Source organism: Notechis scutatus, unplaced genomic scaffold (genome assembly GCF_049901735.1).
Source record: "Notechis scutatus isolate UNSWTSFEM ecotype Mainland unplaced genomic scaffold, rNotScu1.2 NSCUSCF49, whole genome shotgun sequence".
In the NCBI taxonomy this organism is placed as follows: domain Eukaryota; kingdom Metazoa; phylum Chordata; class Lepidosauria; order Squamata; family Elapidae; genus Notechis; species Notechis scutatus.
This window is the reverse complement of record NW_028263159.1, coordinates 88,485-105,254: the sequence shown is the minus strand read 5'-3', so window position 1 is coordinate 105,254 and position 16,770 is coordinate 88,485. Positions and strand designations below refer to the sequence as shown.

Sequence of the window (16,770 nt, the reverse complement as noted above, 5' to 3'; positions counted from 1 at the left end):
TGTGTGTGTGTGTGTGTGCATGTGTGTTTGTGTTTATGGTTGTCAAAACTCCGAAAACAGGACAAGTAGCTCTGGGGAGATCAGTCATAAATTAGAACACTTGCTAAGAAACCAGCCATTAAGTGAGGACCAATTGTATTTGGTTTGCCAGTCACATGGCCACCTGGCCAAGCCCACTCAGTCACATGGCCACCAAGCCATGCCCATCTGGTCATGTGACCACCAAGCCACGCCCACAAATTCAAGCCATGCCCACAGAACCAGTAGTAAAAAAATTGAATCCCACCAGTGAGTTCACAGCCTGCTATGCGGCATCTCCTATCAGGACTCAGGGATTCACTTTGTGACGCCTCTCCTAATAAAATATCCAGGAAATACGGAACTCTTTTTACGTGCAACTGCAGTTATCAGATTAGTAGGAAGAAGTTTCTCTGAATGGGGCCAAATTCTGTTCTGCTGTAATGCAAAATGATGTATTTATTTATTTAGGACATTTATATTGCCACATATTCGCACATGACTCAGCATTAGGCAGACTCTAACTGCCCCTTGACTGTCATTTATTTTTATTTTTCTCCATTATTATTATTATTTATTGTAATGCTGGTCTCTGACTGTACTAAAAGTGGACTGGATGAAGGAGGAAGCTGTGTTGGAGACATTTGCCATCTTGAGTTATTTGTAAATAAATACATGTTTATGAAAACAATCTCAAAATCGTACTTGACTGCAACCTGAAACTGAGTCTTGAGAGAAGACAAGGAGGAGATTATGAGAGCAGCTTCTCCAACTTACAAAATCTCTCAGTTGGACAAGGGAGGATTCAACACTCTTCCAATGACTGAAAGAGGTGTTGGGAGTAGTTAAAACCCTCCCTCTCCTAGGAAAATGAAATATTTTAGGATATACTAAAAGGGAGAATATATTTCCCTAAAAGAAAAGTAGAAACTCAGAGGCTGAAACTCCGCCCCCTCCCACCTTTGCTAATGGACCATTACTCTGGCCTAGGCCAGTTTATTTTACATAACAAAGATCTACTCCAGGTAAAGCTATATAGGAATTGCCCAAAGCCATCACCATCATCCAGCGAGGCTTAACCAAACCTGGGACTCAGGACAGCCTATAGAGTTGCCCCTGCATGGCCTCATGGGAGCCTGACAACCGATCGGAATACAAGCTCAATTCAAATCCCAACAGAGGGCATAAAACAATTGCACTCTCAGCATCTCAGCCCTTCTTTCCTCAACCAAGACATGTGCTCCTGTCCACCATTAAACCATCTTCCAAGCAGTCACCATGTTTCCAGCGTCTTTCTTCCCCCTGGAACTGAACCCAGAAGGAGATTTCTTCCAACAGAGGCTAGACAGAAACTTCAGATCTGCTCCCTGTTATTCCGGAGCGTCAGACAGGAGCAATTAGATGGTGCAAATCTCTTGACCTTTTGCAGCACAAGAAGGTTGAGATGTTCCCTCCTTCTCCTTTGGGTTCCTTCTCCAAAGGATCTCAGATTAATGGATCCCTATCGGGACCCCCATACCTGCCATGGCTGCAGCCTCGGAGCCCCCAACCTCTTTTCTCCCTCCTTCCTTCCCTCCTCGATCTGGAGGAATAGGCGGCATTCATGGCCTGGGCCAGAGTCTGAATGATACTGTAGCGATCAGGGTCATTTATGATCCGTTTCCTGTTCCTTTTCTCCTGGGTCTCCAGTGGGGCTTTCTGGGTGCATCTTCTGCGGCCTTTGACAGAAAAGACGTGCTTGGAAAGGGAACAGCGAAAATAATGATCTTGAAACGGATCTTCCACAAAGAAATGGGGTTCAAAGGCAGCATCTGTTGGCCTTTTTTTGACAGATAACCAAAATTTGAAATACTATGGATGTATTTGAGAGGTATGTGCTTCTTTATTGTATACAGTGCAAAATTTGTGAGGATCCAGACTTTCCCTTCAATGGGTCCTGGCAAATGCATAAGTGCTTCATGGAAAGGAATAATTCTGTCCCAGATGGAAAAATTCTATGAAGTGGACAAAGACATTGACTTGTCTCCACTTAGAGAGGGCCTCCCTGAGGGGTGCTGTTTGTCCAGTTGTTGTGAATCGTTCTGATATAACCACACAAATTCCATTCCTGACAAGCATCGGAGGGAAAGTCCTCATGAAATTCTCTCCCTTTTCTGTGTCTGAAGCAAAGAGGCCAATCAGGGTCCATCTGAAATGGAGGAGCAGCTGGACAATTGCTGGGTAGTGGAATCCTTCTTTGGGGAGCATCTGGTGGAAAAAGGGAATCTCCTTTTATCACTCAGAGCCTCTGAAGGAATTAGAGCAGTGATCTGAAAAAGTAATGAAGAATGCTGTGTTATAATGTGGTCCAGATCAACTCCAAAATATTACTTATTGACAAACCCAATTTTGTTTTGATGAATATATAAGAATAGTTTGTTCCTTAGTCACTGTTTAAAATATTTAAGACAGAATATTAACAAGATTGTCTATAAAAATGGAACGCAAAATCATATTAAACAAAAAAACAAAAAAAATGCAATGTAAATTTCTGTGTCACCCATACAATTCCAACAATTAGATTCAAATTTGCAGATGTTAGATAAAATGCCTGGATCTAAGATATAGGGCTGTATTATATGCTATTTTTGAGTACTAAAACCTCTTTCTCAGCTTCTATATCCCAAATTCTTTGTGAAGCAATTTTTCAGCTTCTTCTCTAGATGTACAAGAGCACAACTGCTAACAGAATAGTTATGAGTACATGAAATGGATACATATAAGAAAAATAAAAAGAAATAGTAGGACAGTGACGGTAGGCACATTGGTGCGCTTATGCACTCCCACTACAGACCTCTTAGGAAAGGGGTGAGGTCAATCATAGACAGTTGTACAATCCAATAAGTCTTTAATTGAAATTTTGTCTGTTTGGGACTATATGTCTGTTTCATCACTTTAATTTTAACCCAATAATTATATACCCTGAATTTATACAAAGCAGAAATTGTGTAAATTAACAATTATCTATGAGGGCAGGAGCTGAACTCCTTTTATCCATCCCAAAGATACTCTTCTTGGTCTGAATATTTTTATACATAGACAGGACTATTGCCAACTTGATTCCAATTGGATAAGGCAGATATTATTGATATGTGAAAATGAACATGCTAATCAAGTTTGGTGCGGTTAACTTTGAGTTTGTATCTATTGTGTGCTCTTGTGTTGTTATGGTTGAAGCTGAAGTATTCATTGACAGGTAGGACATTGCAATGTATGATTTTATATACCATGCTTAAATCAGACCGAAAGGCATGGCGTAATTCAAGGTTTTCTAGTTCTAAATTTCAAGTCTGGTGGCATAAGGTATTCTACAACGTAGAGAGTGGAGAACTCTTCTTGTGAAATATTTCTGGACTTTCTCAATTGTGCTAATATCAGATACGTAATGTGGGTTCCAGACTGATGAACTGTATTCAGTATTGGTCTAGCAAATGTTTTGTATGCTCTGGTTAGTAGTGTGATATTACCAGAGAAAAAGCTACGTAGGATTAGGTTAACAACTCTTAATGCCTTTTTGGCTATGTAGTTGCAGTGGCCTCTAGCACTTAGATCATTAGAGGTGAGTATTCCAAGGTCCTTTACAGAGCTTGGGTCATCAACAAGATCTTGACTATTCAGCTTGTATTTTTTATTTTCTGATTTTTTTGCCAATATGTAAGACAGAGCATTTATTTGTTGAGATTTGAAGTTGCCATTTGTTTGACCATTCTGATACATAGTCAAGATCTTTTTGTAGGGTAGCAGTATTGTCTGTGGTATTGAACAGCTTTACATCATCAGCGAAAAGAAACGCAATTGCTCTTAATATGATCACAGAGGTCATTTATGTAGAGTATGAAGAGAGTTGGTCCTAGAACACTGCCTTGGGGGACACCACTGTTGACAGGTACAGAATTTGATAGGACGCTCCCAATTTTGACCATTTGTTGTCTGTTTGCCAGGAATGCTTCTATCCAGTTATGCAGGTGTCCAGAGATACCGTAAGATTTTAGTTTTAGGAGTAGTTTGTCGTGTACCACTGAGTCAAAGGCTTTAGAGAAGTCTATGTAGATTGTGTCTATTGCTTTGCCCTGGTCGAGTTGTGTCGTCCATATGTTTTTGCAGTGTAAGAGTTGCAGATTACAGGATAGTTTTTTTCTGAAGCCAAATTGTTTATTGGAGAGTAGGTTGTTTGTCTCTAAGTGGAGGATGATGGATTGGTTAATAATTGATTCCATGACTTTACAGGTGACGCAGCATAAGGAGATTGGTCTGTAATTTTCAACTAGGCTTGGGTCTCTCTTTTTGAAGATGGGGATGACTGTGGCTTGTGACCATAGGTTAGGCAAGGAGCTGGTCCTGAAAGATTTTTCAAAGATTATGCTTAGAGGTTTGGCTATGGCAGTGGATAGCTTTTTTAAGAAGTAGGCACATATTCCATCCGGTCCAATAGATAGAGATGGTTTTAGATTTCGTAGTGCTTTTTCAACATTGTCTTCTGTAAAATCGATATGTATTAGATCATTGTTGTTATCTGTGGTACGGCTAGGAAATATTGGGCATGATCCATTGCTGTTTACAAATACTGAGCCGAAGAATGTGTTAAAGATGTTGGCTTTAATGGTGTCGTCGTTGCAGTCTTTACCATCAGGTTCTATCAAGGGTGGGATAGACCTTGAGTCTTTTAGTTTGTTGTTTACAAAATTGTAAAAAGCACAGGTGGAATTGGTGCTTAGAAGGTTTTCCTCTTGTTTAATGTGATAATTGATGCATTCGGTCTTTATCTGGTGGCATAAATTTTTTATCGGCTTTTGAAATTGGCAGCGTGACCAGATTTGTTTTTCCGCCAGAGTGATCTCTTTTTGGATTGAAGTTTCCTTATTGTTATGGGTAATCTGCTTTTTGTTTTGTTTTGGGAGTTGTTGTTGGTACATATAGTTTGATGACTCTTTTGACTTCAAGTAAAAATATGTTGTAATGGTCTTCAACAGTATTGCATCAGTGAATAGAGATTGCCAATCAAGGGATGAGAGATCGTTGTCTATAAGATCATAGTTGCCTTTTTGAAGTTACAATTGGGGATTACATCATTGTGGTGATTTTTGTGTGGGCGTATGTTGAGACAAAAGTCAATCATATTGTGGTCACTGCTGGAAAAGGGTTCTTTAGTTTGTATTCGTAAATTAAATTCAAACTATTGCCGGCGGTGATTGGACAAGACACGCGGCGAGCTGATTGGCGGCGAGCCGCAGTGATTGGCCCTGCCACGAATCTCCGCGATTGGTGGAAACTAATCGTGGGAGATTCAAAGCGATGTCATGGCGCGGCCGCCACGGCCAAAGAATAAAAGCCGCTTTTCCTTTTTCGAGCGAGCCAATCTCGAAGCAAATAAAGAGCTGAAACGTAAGTGGCTTTCCTTGGTTGACCAATGAAGAGAGAAGGAGACAAGAAGCAAAGCAGGAGGGAGACCAGGAGGATGTAGGAGAGGTCCCGGTTGTTGGCTTTGACAAGGGGAGTTTCTCGGTATTTAATGAAGACGATTAAAACAAGGCCTGTGGTTAGGAACAAGAATAGGGCAAAAGAAACCAGGATGATGCCCAGAAGTTCTTCATAAGACAGGAAGGTTATAACTTTTGGGATACATTGGACTCGGCTTTTTTATTTGGGTATTTATCATCCGGACATTTGGTGCATTTTTCCGTATCTGAGAAAACAAAAAAAAAAAACGTATTTCTTTGTCCTTTGCATTTCAAGATATATTGTACATTCTTTGGGAACAAGTGATTATTAGGAGCATTTTCCAGGATGGATTTCTTAATATCTCCAGAGACAAAAAATAAGTCTTATCACTTTAAAAAAAAATATAGCTACAGTATATTTTTGATAGGCTATGAAATTGAGGAAGCTTTGGACTTGAAAGATTTCCTTTGTAATGTTCAGAATATTGATAGGAACCTCCATTACTAAAGGAAAATAATGAATCAATTAAACTTTCTAGAGAAACTTACGTGCAAGATGGCAATTCTTGTCATACTTGCCTAAGAGGTGGCTGGCAGATCAAGTGACTGTTTCTAATAATTTGGAATGGCCATTGTTGCAGTGGTGATACGGGTGCAGACACATACAGGCATAACTATCCATGCCACCACATTGTGTATCTCGTACATCAGCAACACCTTTTAGTGTTTCTCAAAGGGAACCCATGTAGACTGCATTGCTATCCTCCTTTCAGGAGGTGGACCTAAAACAATTAATCGTGTTTCAAGGAACTCAGGTGTTCCTAGAGAAGTAAATGTGTAAGGAAGGATACATCCAAGCTAAAAAGGAGAAATATTTTCTCTGGCAGTAGTAAAGCCTACCCAATCTGCCACAGCCACCTCTCTCTATCCAGCCCTTCCTTCACAGTCTTTTTGTTCTTCTGTTTAGATAAGAAATGGGGCATTTTGGAAATAAACCAGTAATCAATTCAGCTTCAAAGTGTTTTTTAATTCATACTTTCATGACAATTCTCTCAGTGGATCCAGTTCCACCAGGCCTTCCTTTCCTCTGTTGTCACCCACCTTTCTGAGTGGAGAAGGTCCCCTCTGGACAAGGAACACAGTCGTAGCAGCAAACTGGCTCTCCTTCTCGAGCCCTCTTGACAAATCCAGGATGACAACTTTCCACACATTCAGATTGAGGAAAGGACTGAGCAGAAAAGAAATAAGATTGCAAAGGAAATATGTGGAAAATGGAGGTTAAAATGGATATTAGACAAGTTACTAGCCTCTGGTCTTCACTTAAGTAAGCAAAATCTCTCACTATTTCCAAATTTTTCCAAATTATCGGTTTCAAAAACCGATACAAAAATTTATGCCACCAGATAAAGACCGAATGCATCAATTATCACATTAAACAAGAGGAAAACCTTCTAAGCACCAATTCCACCCATGCTTTTTACAATTTTGTAAACAACAAACTAAAAGACTCAAGGTCCATCCCTCCCTTGATAGGACCTGATGGTAAAGACTGCAACTTGACGACACCATCAAAGCCAACATCTTTAACACATTCTTCGGCTCAGTATTTGTAAACAGCAATGGATCATGCCCAGTATTTCCTAGCCGTACCACAGATAACAACAATGATCTAATACATATCGATTTCACAGAAGACAATGTTGAAAAATCACTATGCAATCTAAAACCATCTCTATCTATTGGTCCGGATGGAATATGTGCCTACTTCTTAAGAAAGCTATCCACTGCCATAGCCAAACCTCTAAGCATAATCTTTGAAAAATCTTTCAGGACCAGCTCCTTGCCTAACCTATGGTCACAAGCCATCCCCATCTTCAAAAAGGGAGACCCAAGCCTAGTTGAAAATTACAGGCCAATCTTCTTATGCTGCGTCACCTGTAAAGTCATGGAATCAATTATTAACCAATCCATCGTCCTCCACTTAGAGACAAACAACCTACTCTCCAATAAACAATTTGGTTTCAGAAAAAAACTATCCTGTAATCTTCAACTCTTACACTGCAAAAACATATGGACGACACAACTCGACCAGGGCAAAGCAATAGACGCAATCTACATAGACTTCTGTAAAGCCTTTGATTCAGTGGTACACGACAAACTACTCCTAAAAATAAAATCCTATGGTATCTCTGGACAACTGCATAACTGGATAGAAGCATTCCTGTCAAACAGACAACAAATGGTCAAAATTGGGAGCGTCCTATCAAATCCAGTACCTGTCAATAGTGGTGTTCCCCAGGGCAGTGTTCTAGGACCAACTCTCTTCATACTCTACATAAACGACCTCTGCGATCATATTAAGAGCAATTGCGTTCTCTTCGCTGATGATGTAAAGCTGTTCAATACCACAGACAATACTGCTACCCTACAAAAGATCTTGACTATGTATCTGAATGGTCAAACAAATGGCAACTTCAAATCTCAACAAATAAATGCTCTGTCTTACATATTGGCAAAAAAATCAGAAAATAAAATACAAGCTGAATAATCAAGATCTTGTTGATGACCCAAGCTCTGTAAAGGACCATGGAATACTCACCTCTAATGATCTAAGTGCTAGAGCCCACTGCAACTACATAGCCAAAAGGCATTAAGAGTTGTTAACCTAATCCTACGTAGCTTTTTCTCTGGTAATATCACACTACTAACCAGAGCATACAAAACATTTGCTAGACCAATACTCGAATACAGTTCATCAGTCTGGAACCCTCATTACGTATATGATATTAGCACAATTGAGAAAGTCCAGAAATACTTCACAAGAAGAGTTCTCCACTCTTCTACTGCGTTGTAGAATACCTTATGCCACCAGACTTGAAATTCTAGAACTAGAAAACCTTGAATTACGCCGTCTTCGGTCTGACTTAAGCATGGTATATAAAATCATACATTGCAATGTCCTACCTGTCAATGAATACTTCAGCTTTAACCATAACAACACAAGAGCACACAACAGATACAAACTCAAAGTAAATCGCACCAAACTTGATTGCAGGAAATACGACTTCAGCAATAGAGTGGTCAATGTCTGGAATACTCTACCCGACTCTGTAGTCTCTTCCCCAAACCCCAAAAACTTTAACCTTAGACTGTCTACTATTGACCTCACCCCTTTCCTAAGAGGTCTGTAGGGGGCGTGCATAAGCGCACCAACGTGCCTACCGTCCCTGTCCTATTGTTTCTCTTATTCTTTTATTTTTCTTATATGTACCCATTTCATGTATTCACAACTATGTATACATTATACTTATTATCTTGTAAACAATGTCCTATTGTTCTCTCTTTTGCTTTTGGCATCTCACATTGCCAAAAAAAAAGGACTTTATTAAATAGAAAAGTCTGGAGAGATGGAACCAGGGGTGGATTCTACTGGTTCTGTCCAGTTCTATAGAACCGGTTGTTATGATTCTGCGCAGTTCAGAGAACCGGCAAATTACACCACTGGCTGGCCCTGCCCCTCTCCACCTACCCTTCCCCTCCACGCCCAGTCAGTCCTTATGGCGCATTTGTGGCATCACCTGCAGCCTGATTTTGCCCACTCACCAGGCCAGACATTACTGCATGCCTTCCGCTGTGGCCCTGCCTGATCTCTCTGGGTGAGTGAGGCTCTGCAAGCTCCAGGGCCCAGTCACCTACCTGCCACTGCCAGTCATATTTACCCCCACCCTACCCCACTTGCCTTTTGCTGCCACCACCTGCTGCCCTCACCCCCAGCAGGTAAGGCCCAGCATCTGCGGTGAATCCAGGTGAGGGGCGAGATGCAGACTGGTGGGAACCTGAGCTACATTTAGCTGTACTGGAAGACATGTGGAGAGGCTCGTGTTCTCCTACTGCTGGGAGAGCAAGAGAGTCTTTCCCGGCACAGCTCCGGGTTGCAGAGAGAAACAGGATTCAAACAGGCTGCTTCTCTGTTTCCCAGAGCCGCCCGTTTCCCTATTGGAGAGGAAGTTGCAAAATTTTCGCTGTGCCGGGAAAGACTCTCTTGCTTTCCCAGCAGCAGGAGAACATGAGCCTCTCCACATGTCCTCCGGTACAGTGAAATTTAGCTGGGATTCACCGCAGGTGCTGGGCCTTACCTGCTGGGGGTTAGGGGTCCAGTTGGCAGCGACAAAAGGCAAGTGGGGTGAGGAGATAAAGGTGACCGGCAGCCCGGTCGTACCCATGTCGGCAACAGGTGTCGTCATTTCGAAGTTGAGGGAGAATTTGGGAAAGAGATGGAGAGTCCTGCAGTGGCCGGCACAGGAGCGCCATTGAGAAGCAGGGAAGTGGCCTTCTGGTGGTCCAACCTGGTGTTCAGGCTGGAGGCGAGCCACAGGAAGTCAGAGCACTGAGGAAAGGGGAACTGCCAGGGGAGCTGCCCTCTCTGCACCGAATTGGGACCATTTGGGGTAGTCCTAGGAATTGGGTGAGTCGAGCCGCAGCTCCTTGCCTTCTTAGCTCAGGGAATGGCCTTTTTCTGCAGGAGGAAGGGGGATGGGGGAGGTCTACCTGAGTGACTCCTCCGCTGTCTTCACCAGATTATTTGGACACATACTTCTTTTTGGAATCCAGACTGGCTGAACAATTGCCAGATCATGATGGAAGCATCCCTTCGAGCGATCCTCCTCCTCCTCCTCCTCCTCCTCCTCCTCCTCCTCCTCCTCCTCCTCCTCCTCCTCCTCCTCCTCCTCCTCCTCCTCCTCCTCCTCCTCCTCTCATAACCGGCGGTTGTGGCGTGGCCGGGAGGGTGCATGCGCATGGGGAGATGCTCCTCAAGCAAATGCCAAAGCACAGCAAAACCAAGTAGGGGGCGGGTGGATGCTCACTTGAGGAGCGAGCCTCTCCCCACACAACTGCACCCTCCTGATCCATCCACAGCTGCCGGGTGCAAGAGGAGGAGGAAGTGGAGGAGGAGGAGGGTCACCCGAATGGACTCTTCCACCGCAGTCTGGCAATCGTTGTTTAGCCAGTCTGGATTCGAAAAAGAAGAAATGAAAGAAGTAGCGAAGAGCGCCAAGGAGAGCTTGCTGGCTTGGCCATGCCGCGTCTTTCAGGGAGACACACACACACACACACACATTCACAGATACACAGAGAGAGAGAGAGAGTGGTGGGGAGAGAGGGGAAGATAGGGACCCGGCCGCTTCGCTATCCCCCACCGTCCCCCTTACCTTCTCGCACTGCTCCATTTTGTGAACCACCTATGGTTTAGTATCTCCTTCAAACTGGTGAGAATCCCACAAGTGCTGGGGAATGTGTCACTAAGAGCTTCAGGTTTGTTTGCTCCTTGTGCCCAAACTAGCAAAGAAAAAAGGGAATTCTGTTGACCAGGGCCTGAATTCAGATGAATTTGAATCATGGTTGGGTGGAGGTCCTTTTAGTCCTATTGGAAATAAGGTTCGTCCTGCTTGGGGAAAAGTGTCCCCTGAAAGGGCCGGTTCATAGTTGGGGAGGTTCTTAAAGAGACCCGACCTGGTCAGACTTATCCATGCCTCTCTTTTACACACACACACACACACACACACACACACACACACACACACACAAAGGGGGGGATGGGAAGACAGGGAAAGAGGCAGAATGAGAGAGAGATACAGAGAGATACAGAGAGGGAGAAAGAGAGAGAAAGAGTGAAATAGAGGGAATGAGAGAAGAGGAAGAGAGAGACAAGAAAGGAAAGAGAAAGAAATAAAAGAGAGAAAGGAAGCAAAAGGAGGAAAATGGATAGACAAAGAAAGGGAGAAATGGAAGGATGGGACAAAGAAAGAAAAAAGAAAGAAAGAGATGGAGGGAGGATAAAGTGAATGAGATATATGGATGGATAGATAAATACATGGAAGGAGGGAGGGAGAGAGAGAGAAAAAAAAGGAGAGGAAGGAAGGACACAAACCCTGGCTTCAGAAGACTCTTTGAAGTAGCACAGCAATCTAGGGCAGGGCTGCAAGGGATCTCGGAGGTCATTTAGTCCAACCCCCTTCTCCAGCAGGAGATCCTTACAGAATCAAAGAATAGCGGGGTTAGAAGTGTGTGTATGTTTGTGTGTTTGTGTTTATGGTTGTCAAAACTCCAAAAACAGGTCAAGCAGCTCTGGGGAGATCAGTCATAAATTAGAACATTTGTTAAGCAACTGGTCATTAAGCAAGGACTAATTGTATTTGGTTTGCAAATCACATGGCCACCTGGCCACGCCCACCATCACATGGCCACCAAGGCACGCCCATAAATTAAGCCACGCCCACAGAACCGGTTGTTATAAAATTTAATCCCACCCCTGGATGGAACTGAGAAATAATTTCAGCATTAAGTGATAACCAGTCGGTTCCTTCTCATGACCCTATTAACACGCATTTCTCCCCTCTTCTTACACCCATAATTTTAAGGTGTGATATCAGAACAATCTTGATAATTTCAGGTGAACTGAAAGCCTTGGAGCTGCTTCCTAGGAGCAGAAGGCCCATTGCTCCATCCCAGGGAGGGTGAAAGGGAGGCATGGAGAGCTCTGGCCACGTCTGGCCTCCTTAAGAGCCTCCCAGATTATGGAGCTGCCCCTTCAGGGGACACTTTTCCCCAAGCAGGATGAGAGGAAGCTTCTTTCCCCCAATGGGACCAAAAGGACCTCCGTCAACTCACGATTCAATCCCATCCAATACAGTCCAAGCCTGGATTCAGGCCCCGGTCAGCAGAATTGCCGCCTTCGTTGCTACTCTGGGCACAAGGAGCAAACAACCAGAAGCTACTAGCGACACATTCCCCAGCCCTTGTGGGATTCTCACCCGTTCGATGGAGAAGCTTAATTGTACGTGGTCCACAAAATGGAACAATACCGATGCCTCCCAAGCAGCCTAAGGGAAAAAATCCGGTTTCTACTGCCCAGATTCAATTCTCGGTGAAGGTCAACCACCTTTGGGGAATAGCATCAGCCCTCTTGAAATGGGACCTCAGGCTTTGGAAAACAGAGAGAAGACAGCAAAACTTTCTCCTACCTTGTTGAGCAGCTTTAGCCGTGAAAGAGCATCTTTGTCGATATAAAGTCTCTGTCTTACAAAATACGCCAGAGTTTCTTTCCTGGGATCATCCCTGGGAAGAACCAAGAAGCCCAAAATGCCCAGATCTGCTGCTACCTCTCCATTTGGGTCCTTGTACAATTCAATGTCCGAAATATTGACAAACTCATTCTTCTCCAGGAAAGGATGGAACTAGAAGGGGAACATGCAGCAATTTTAAAAGCAGAAAACTTTGTTTCTTATCCCAGATGCTTTTTCACATTTGAATCTTTCTTCTGTAGTTGTCTAATTTACAGACATGCTTCATTAGGAAAATAGGTGTTATCACTATCTTACAAGTGAACGAAAAAAGTTCACAAAAATTTGTCAATCATATCCCGACAATATAGATTTTGACAAAATATAGTTGAACAACAGAAAAAAGGAGATTTATGAACTCCCTGAAAGCAACAGGTTGTTTATCAGAAACACGGATTTCTGGAGAAGAAAATTGTCAGGGTGATCCTCTCCCAGGAAGCCCAGACAGGAAACCTGAGCTAGGCCCACTTCGCTGTAATGCTGCACTGACAGGATTTGGGGAGCCAGAAAGTACAAATATCCCACCGACCCTTTTTTTATGCAGCTGTAGGTGTCCTCCTCTTATCTGCTTCTTCCCCAGGCAGAATCTCTCCTCCACCCCCCAAAAGTCATTCCCTCCTATCACTGCCCTTTCTAAATGGGTTGTGGGAAAGGGGGGATATAACTTATGTGCTCTATGCAAGTCATCCTCACATATTATTTCATTTCCCAAATACATTATGGAAATACTGCTGATATAACTTGATCTCAGGAAAGAGTAACAAACAATTTTGTGATGTGATCAGAAACCCAGTTAAGTGAGGGGTAGATGGTATGATAATTAAGTAGATAAAAACTGATTTAAAAATGGTACTCAAATAATCTTTAGTTTTTTTAATCTTTGTCATGAAAGTGGGAGGATAGAACATTTTGTCGTTAGGTCATCAATTTTTCTATGTTGTCATTAATATAATAGTGTTGATAAATTGCTATTATACAAGATTTATAACAATTCTCAGGCAAATATACTTTTATGTTATTTAAACATTGCCAACTTTCCAGAAAAATATTTATGATTTCCTCCTAGAAAAAACTGTATGACTAAAAAGCAATATAAAACCATCTGGGTTTTAGGATTTGATAAATTATAGTATCTCATACAAGAACATTAATGATGCACTGGATGAAGGATTGTGTCAAGCTTGATAATTATATAAGGGACCCAGTTTGGTCTACTGGTTAAGCCCCTGAAGTAGAAAGCAAGAGGCTGTGAGTTCAAGTCCCGCCTTGGTCATGAAGCAGGCTGGGGGATTTGGGGCCAGTCTCTCAGCCCAACTCAACTCACAGGGTTGTTATTGTGGGGAAAATGAACACACAACTACTCATTGGTACTCAGCCCCCGTGGCTTCTGCAGAGAAGGGCTTTTAAGGATGGGGGATGAGTTAGTGCACTTAGTGAACTCAAACAAGGTCTCAAAGATCTGGAAATCCAACAAGATGGGGCTGCTCTTCCCAAGAATGTTTATTTGAGCAGCCTTTAGAGCAACGAGATATTTAAATCGAATAACCCTGCCAAAAATCCAAAGGGAATTAACCTCCGAGAGCTGCAACGGAGTTCCCAGAGCCGTTTCAGGGGGCCGATACAAAGAAAGAGCGCCTGAGCTGAGACTGGGCCCCTGTGGACAAGGGGCCACTTGAACTGCAGCTCACACAGAGGTGGTAATCAACCGGTTCTCACCGGCTTGGACGAACCGGTGGTCACCCCTGGTTGGCCACACCCCCAAACCGGGTCACCCACTTGTCCCAGTCGCTCTCCTAGCTTTCCCTACCACGTGGTGGCTGTGGCGCAGATTGGGCAGATGTCCCAGGGCTGTTGTACATGCGCACTGTGTGTGCAGCCGTGCGTGTGCTACTGATGCAGTGCGCATGTGCAGCAGCCCTGGGACATCCGCCTGTCCGCCCTCCCTCCTGGATCAAATTTTCTTCCTTCTCCTGGTGGATGTGCCTCCTCCAGCCCAGCCCGGCCCGGCCAGCCAGCAAGTGGGTGCATGGTTGTCCCGGGTCTTCTCGCCCCCCTTGTGGCGATATGCCTGCAGGAGCCCCTCAGGCCAGCTGAGCCGGGAGCCACCATTCCCAGGCTTCTACTCTCCCATGCTTGGTCGACGCCTTTTCACCTTGCCTGAAGCAGCTGGCCCTGCCCCCCCCCTCCAAAACTCCAAAAACAGGACAAGTAGCTCTGGGGAGATCAGTCATAAATTAGAACACTTGCTAAGTAACCGGCCATTAAGTGAGGACCAATTGTATTTGGTTTGCCAGTCACATGGCCCCCTGGCCAAGCCCATTCAGTTACATGGCCACAAAGCCACGCCCATCTGGTCACGTGACCACCAAGCCACGCCCACAAATTAAAGCCATGCCCACAGAACCAGTAGTAAAAAAATTTGAATCCCACCAGTGAGTTCACAGCCTGCTATGCGGCATCTCCTATCAGGACTCAGGGATTCACTTTTTGACGCCTCTCCTAATAAAATATCTGGGAAATACGGAATTCTTTTATGTGCAACTGCAGTTATCAGATCAGTAGGAAGAAGTTTCTCTGAATGGGGCCAAATTCTGTTCTGCTGTAATGCAAAATTATGTATTTATTTATTTAGGACATTTATATTGCCACATATTCGCACATGACTCAGCATTAGGCAGACTCTAACTGCCCATTGACTGTCATTTATTTTTATTTTTCTCCATTATTATTATTATTTATTGTAATGCTGGTCTCTGACTTTACTAAAAGTGGACTGGATGAAGGAGGAAGCTGTGTTGGAGACATTTGCCATCTTGAGTTATTTGTAAATAAATACATGTTTATGAAAACAATCTCAAAATCATACTTGACTGCAACCTGAAACTGAGTCTTGAGAGAAGACAAGGAGGAGATTATGAGAGCAGCTTCTCCAACTTACAACATCTCTCAGTTGGACAAGGGAGGATTCAACACTCTTCCAATGACTGAAAGAGGTGTTGGGAGTAGTTAAAACCCTCCCCTCTCCTAGGAAAATGAAATATTTTGGATATACTAAAAAGGGAGAATATATTTCCCCTAAAAAGAAAAGTAGAAACTCAGAGAGGCTGAAACTCCGCCCCGCTCCCACCTTTGCTAATGGACCATTACTCTGGCCTAGGCCAGTTTATTTTACATAACAAAGATCTACTCCAGGTAAAGCTATATAGGAATTGCCCAAAGCCATCACCATCATCCAGCGAGGCTCAACCAAGCCTGGGACTCAGTACAGCCTATAGAGTTGCCCCTGCATGGCCCCATGGGATCCTGACAACCAATCAGAATACAAGCTCCAATTCAAATCCCAACAGAGGGCATCAAACAATTGCACTCTCAGCATCTCAGCCCTTCTTTCCTCAACCAAGGCATGTGCTCCTGTCCACCATTAAACCATCTTCCAAGCAGTCACCCTGTTTCCAGCGTCTTTCTTCCCCACTTGGAACTGAACCCAGAAGGAGATTTCTTCCAACAGAGGCTAGACAGAAACTTCAGATCTGCTCCCTGTTATTCCGGAGCATCAGACAGGAGCAATTAGATGGTGCAAATCTGTTGACCTTTTGCAGCACAAGAAGGTTGAGATGTTCCCCTCCTTCTCCTTTGGGTTCCTTCTCCAAAAGGATCTCAGATGAATGGATCCCTATCGGGACCCCCCATACCTGCCATGGCTGCAGCCTCGGAGCCCCCAACCTCTTTTCTCCCTCCTTCCTTCCCCTCCTCAATCTGGAGGAATAGGCGGCATTCATGGCCTGGGCCAGAGTCTGAATGAAACTGTAGCGATGACGGTAATTTATGATCCGTTTCCTGTTCCTTTTCTCCTGGGTCTCCAGTGGGGCTTTCTGGGTGCATCTTCTGCGGCCTTTGACAGAAAAGACGTGCTTGGAAAGGGAACAGTGAAAATAATGATCTTGAAATGGATCTTCCACAAAGAAATGGGGTTCAAAGGCAGCATCTGTTGGCCTTTTTTTTCTCAGATAACCAAAAATCAAAATATTATGGATGTATTTGAGAGGTATGTACTTCTTTATTGTATACAGTGCAAAGTTTGTGAGGATCCAGACTTTCCCCTTAATGGGTCCTGCCAAATGCATAAGTGCTTCATGGAAAGGAAAAATTCTGTC

General features: G+C 43.6%; 3 protein-coding genes across 32 annotated transcripts in view; 1 reads left to right on the top strand and 2 right to left on the bottom strand.

The window, feature by feature from the left end:
- LOC148128490 (vomeronasal type-2 receptor 26-like) overlaps window positions 1-16,770 on the top strand; it is a 154,260-nt gene that overhangs the window by 63,280 nt on the left and 74,210 nt on the right. The gene's annotated exons all lie outside the window — the stretch shown is intronic.
- The window catches only part of LOC148128491 (vomeronasal type-2 receptor 26-like), a 159,016-nt gene that overhangs the window by 68,250 nt on the left and 73,996 nt on the right, over window positions 1-16,770 (bottom strand). The window contains exon 4 of one of the 29 annotated variants that reach the window (XR_015746359.1): window positions 1,662-2,327. The exons of the other annotated variants lie outside the window; for them this stretch is intronic. The gene's annotated coding sequence lies outside the window, so the exon portion shown is untranslated. Of the gene's footprint in view, window positions 1-1,661; window positions 2,328-16,770 lie in introns of those variants that run through there. 29 annotated transcript variants of the gene reach the window in all.
- LOC148128493 (vomeronasal type-2 receptor 26-like) lies at window positions 5,661-16,683 on the bottom strand. Its single transcript, XM_087948925.1, has 4 exons — window positions 16,309-16,683; window positions 12,518-12,730; window positions 6,597-6,723; window positions 5,661-5,740 (listed from the first exon to the last, which is right to left on the bottom strand). Exons 1-4 carry the CDS (start codon window positions 16,393-16,395, stop codon window positions 5,661-5,663), a joined length of 507 nt encoding a protein of 168 aa, XP_087805051.1. The 5' UTR covers window positions 16,396-16,683.

Coding starts and splice junctions, on each gene's coding strand:
- LOC148128493 (XM_087948925.1), bottom strand. CDS start 16,395: ATGAATGCCGCCTATTCCTCCAGATTGAGGAGGGGAAGGAAGGAGGGA. Junction 12,731..16,308: donor CGAGGCTGCAGCCATGGCAG/GTATGGGGGGTC, acceptor TTCCCCTTCTAG/TTCCATCCTTTCCTGGAGAA. Junction 5,741..6,596: donor GACCTTCTCCACTCAGAAAG/GTGGGTGACAAC, acceptor TTGTTTTCTCAG/ATACGGAAAAATGCACCAAA.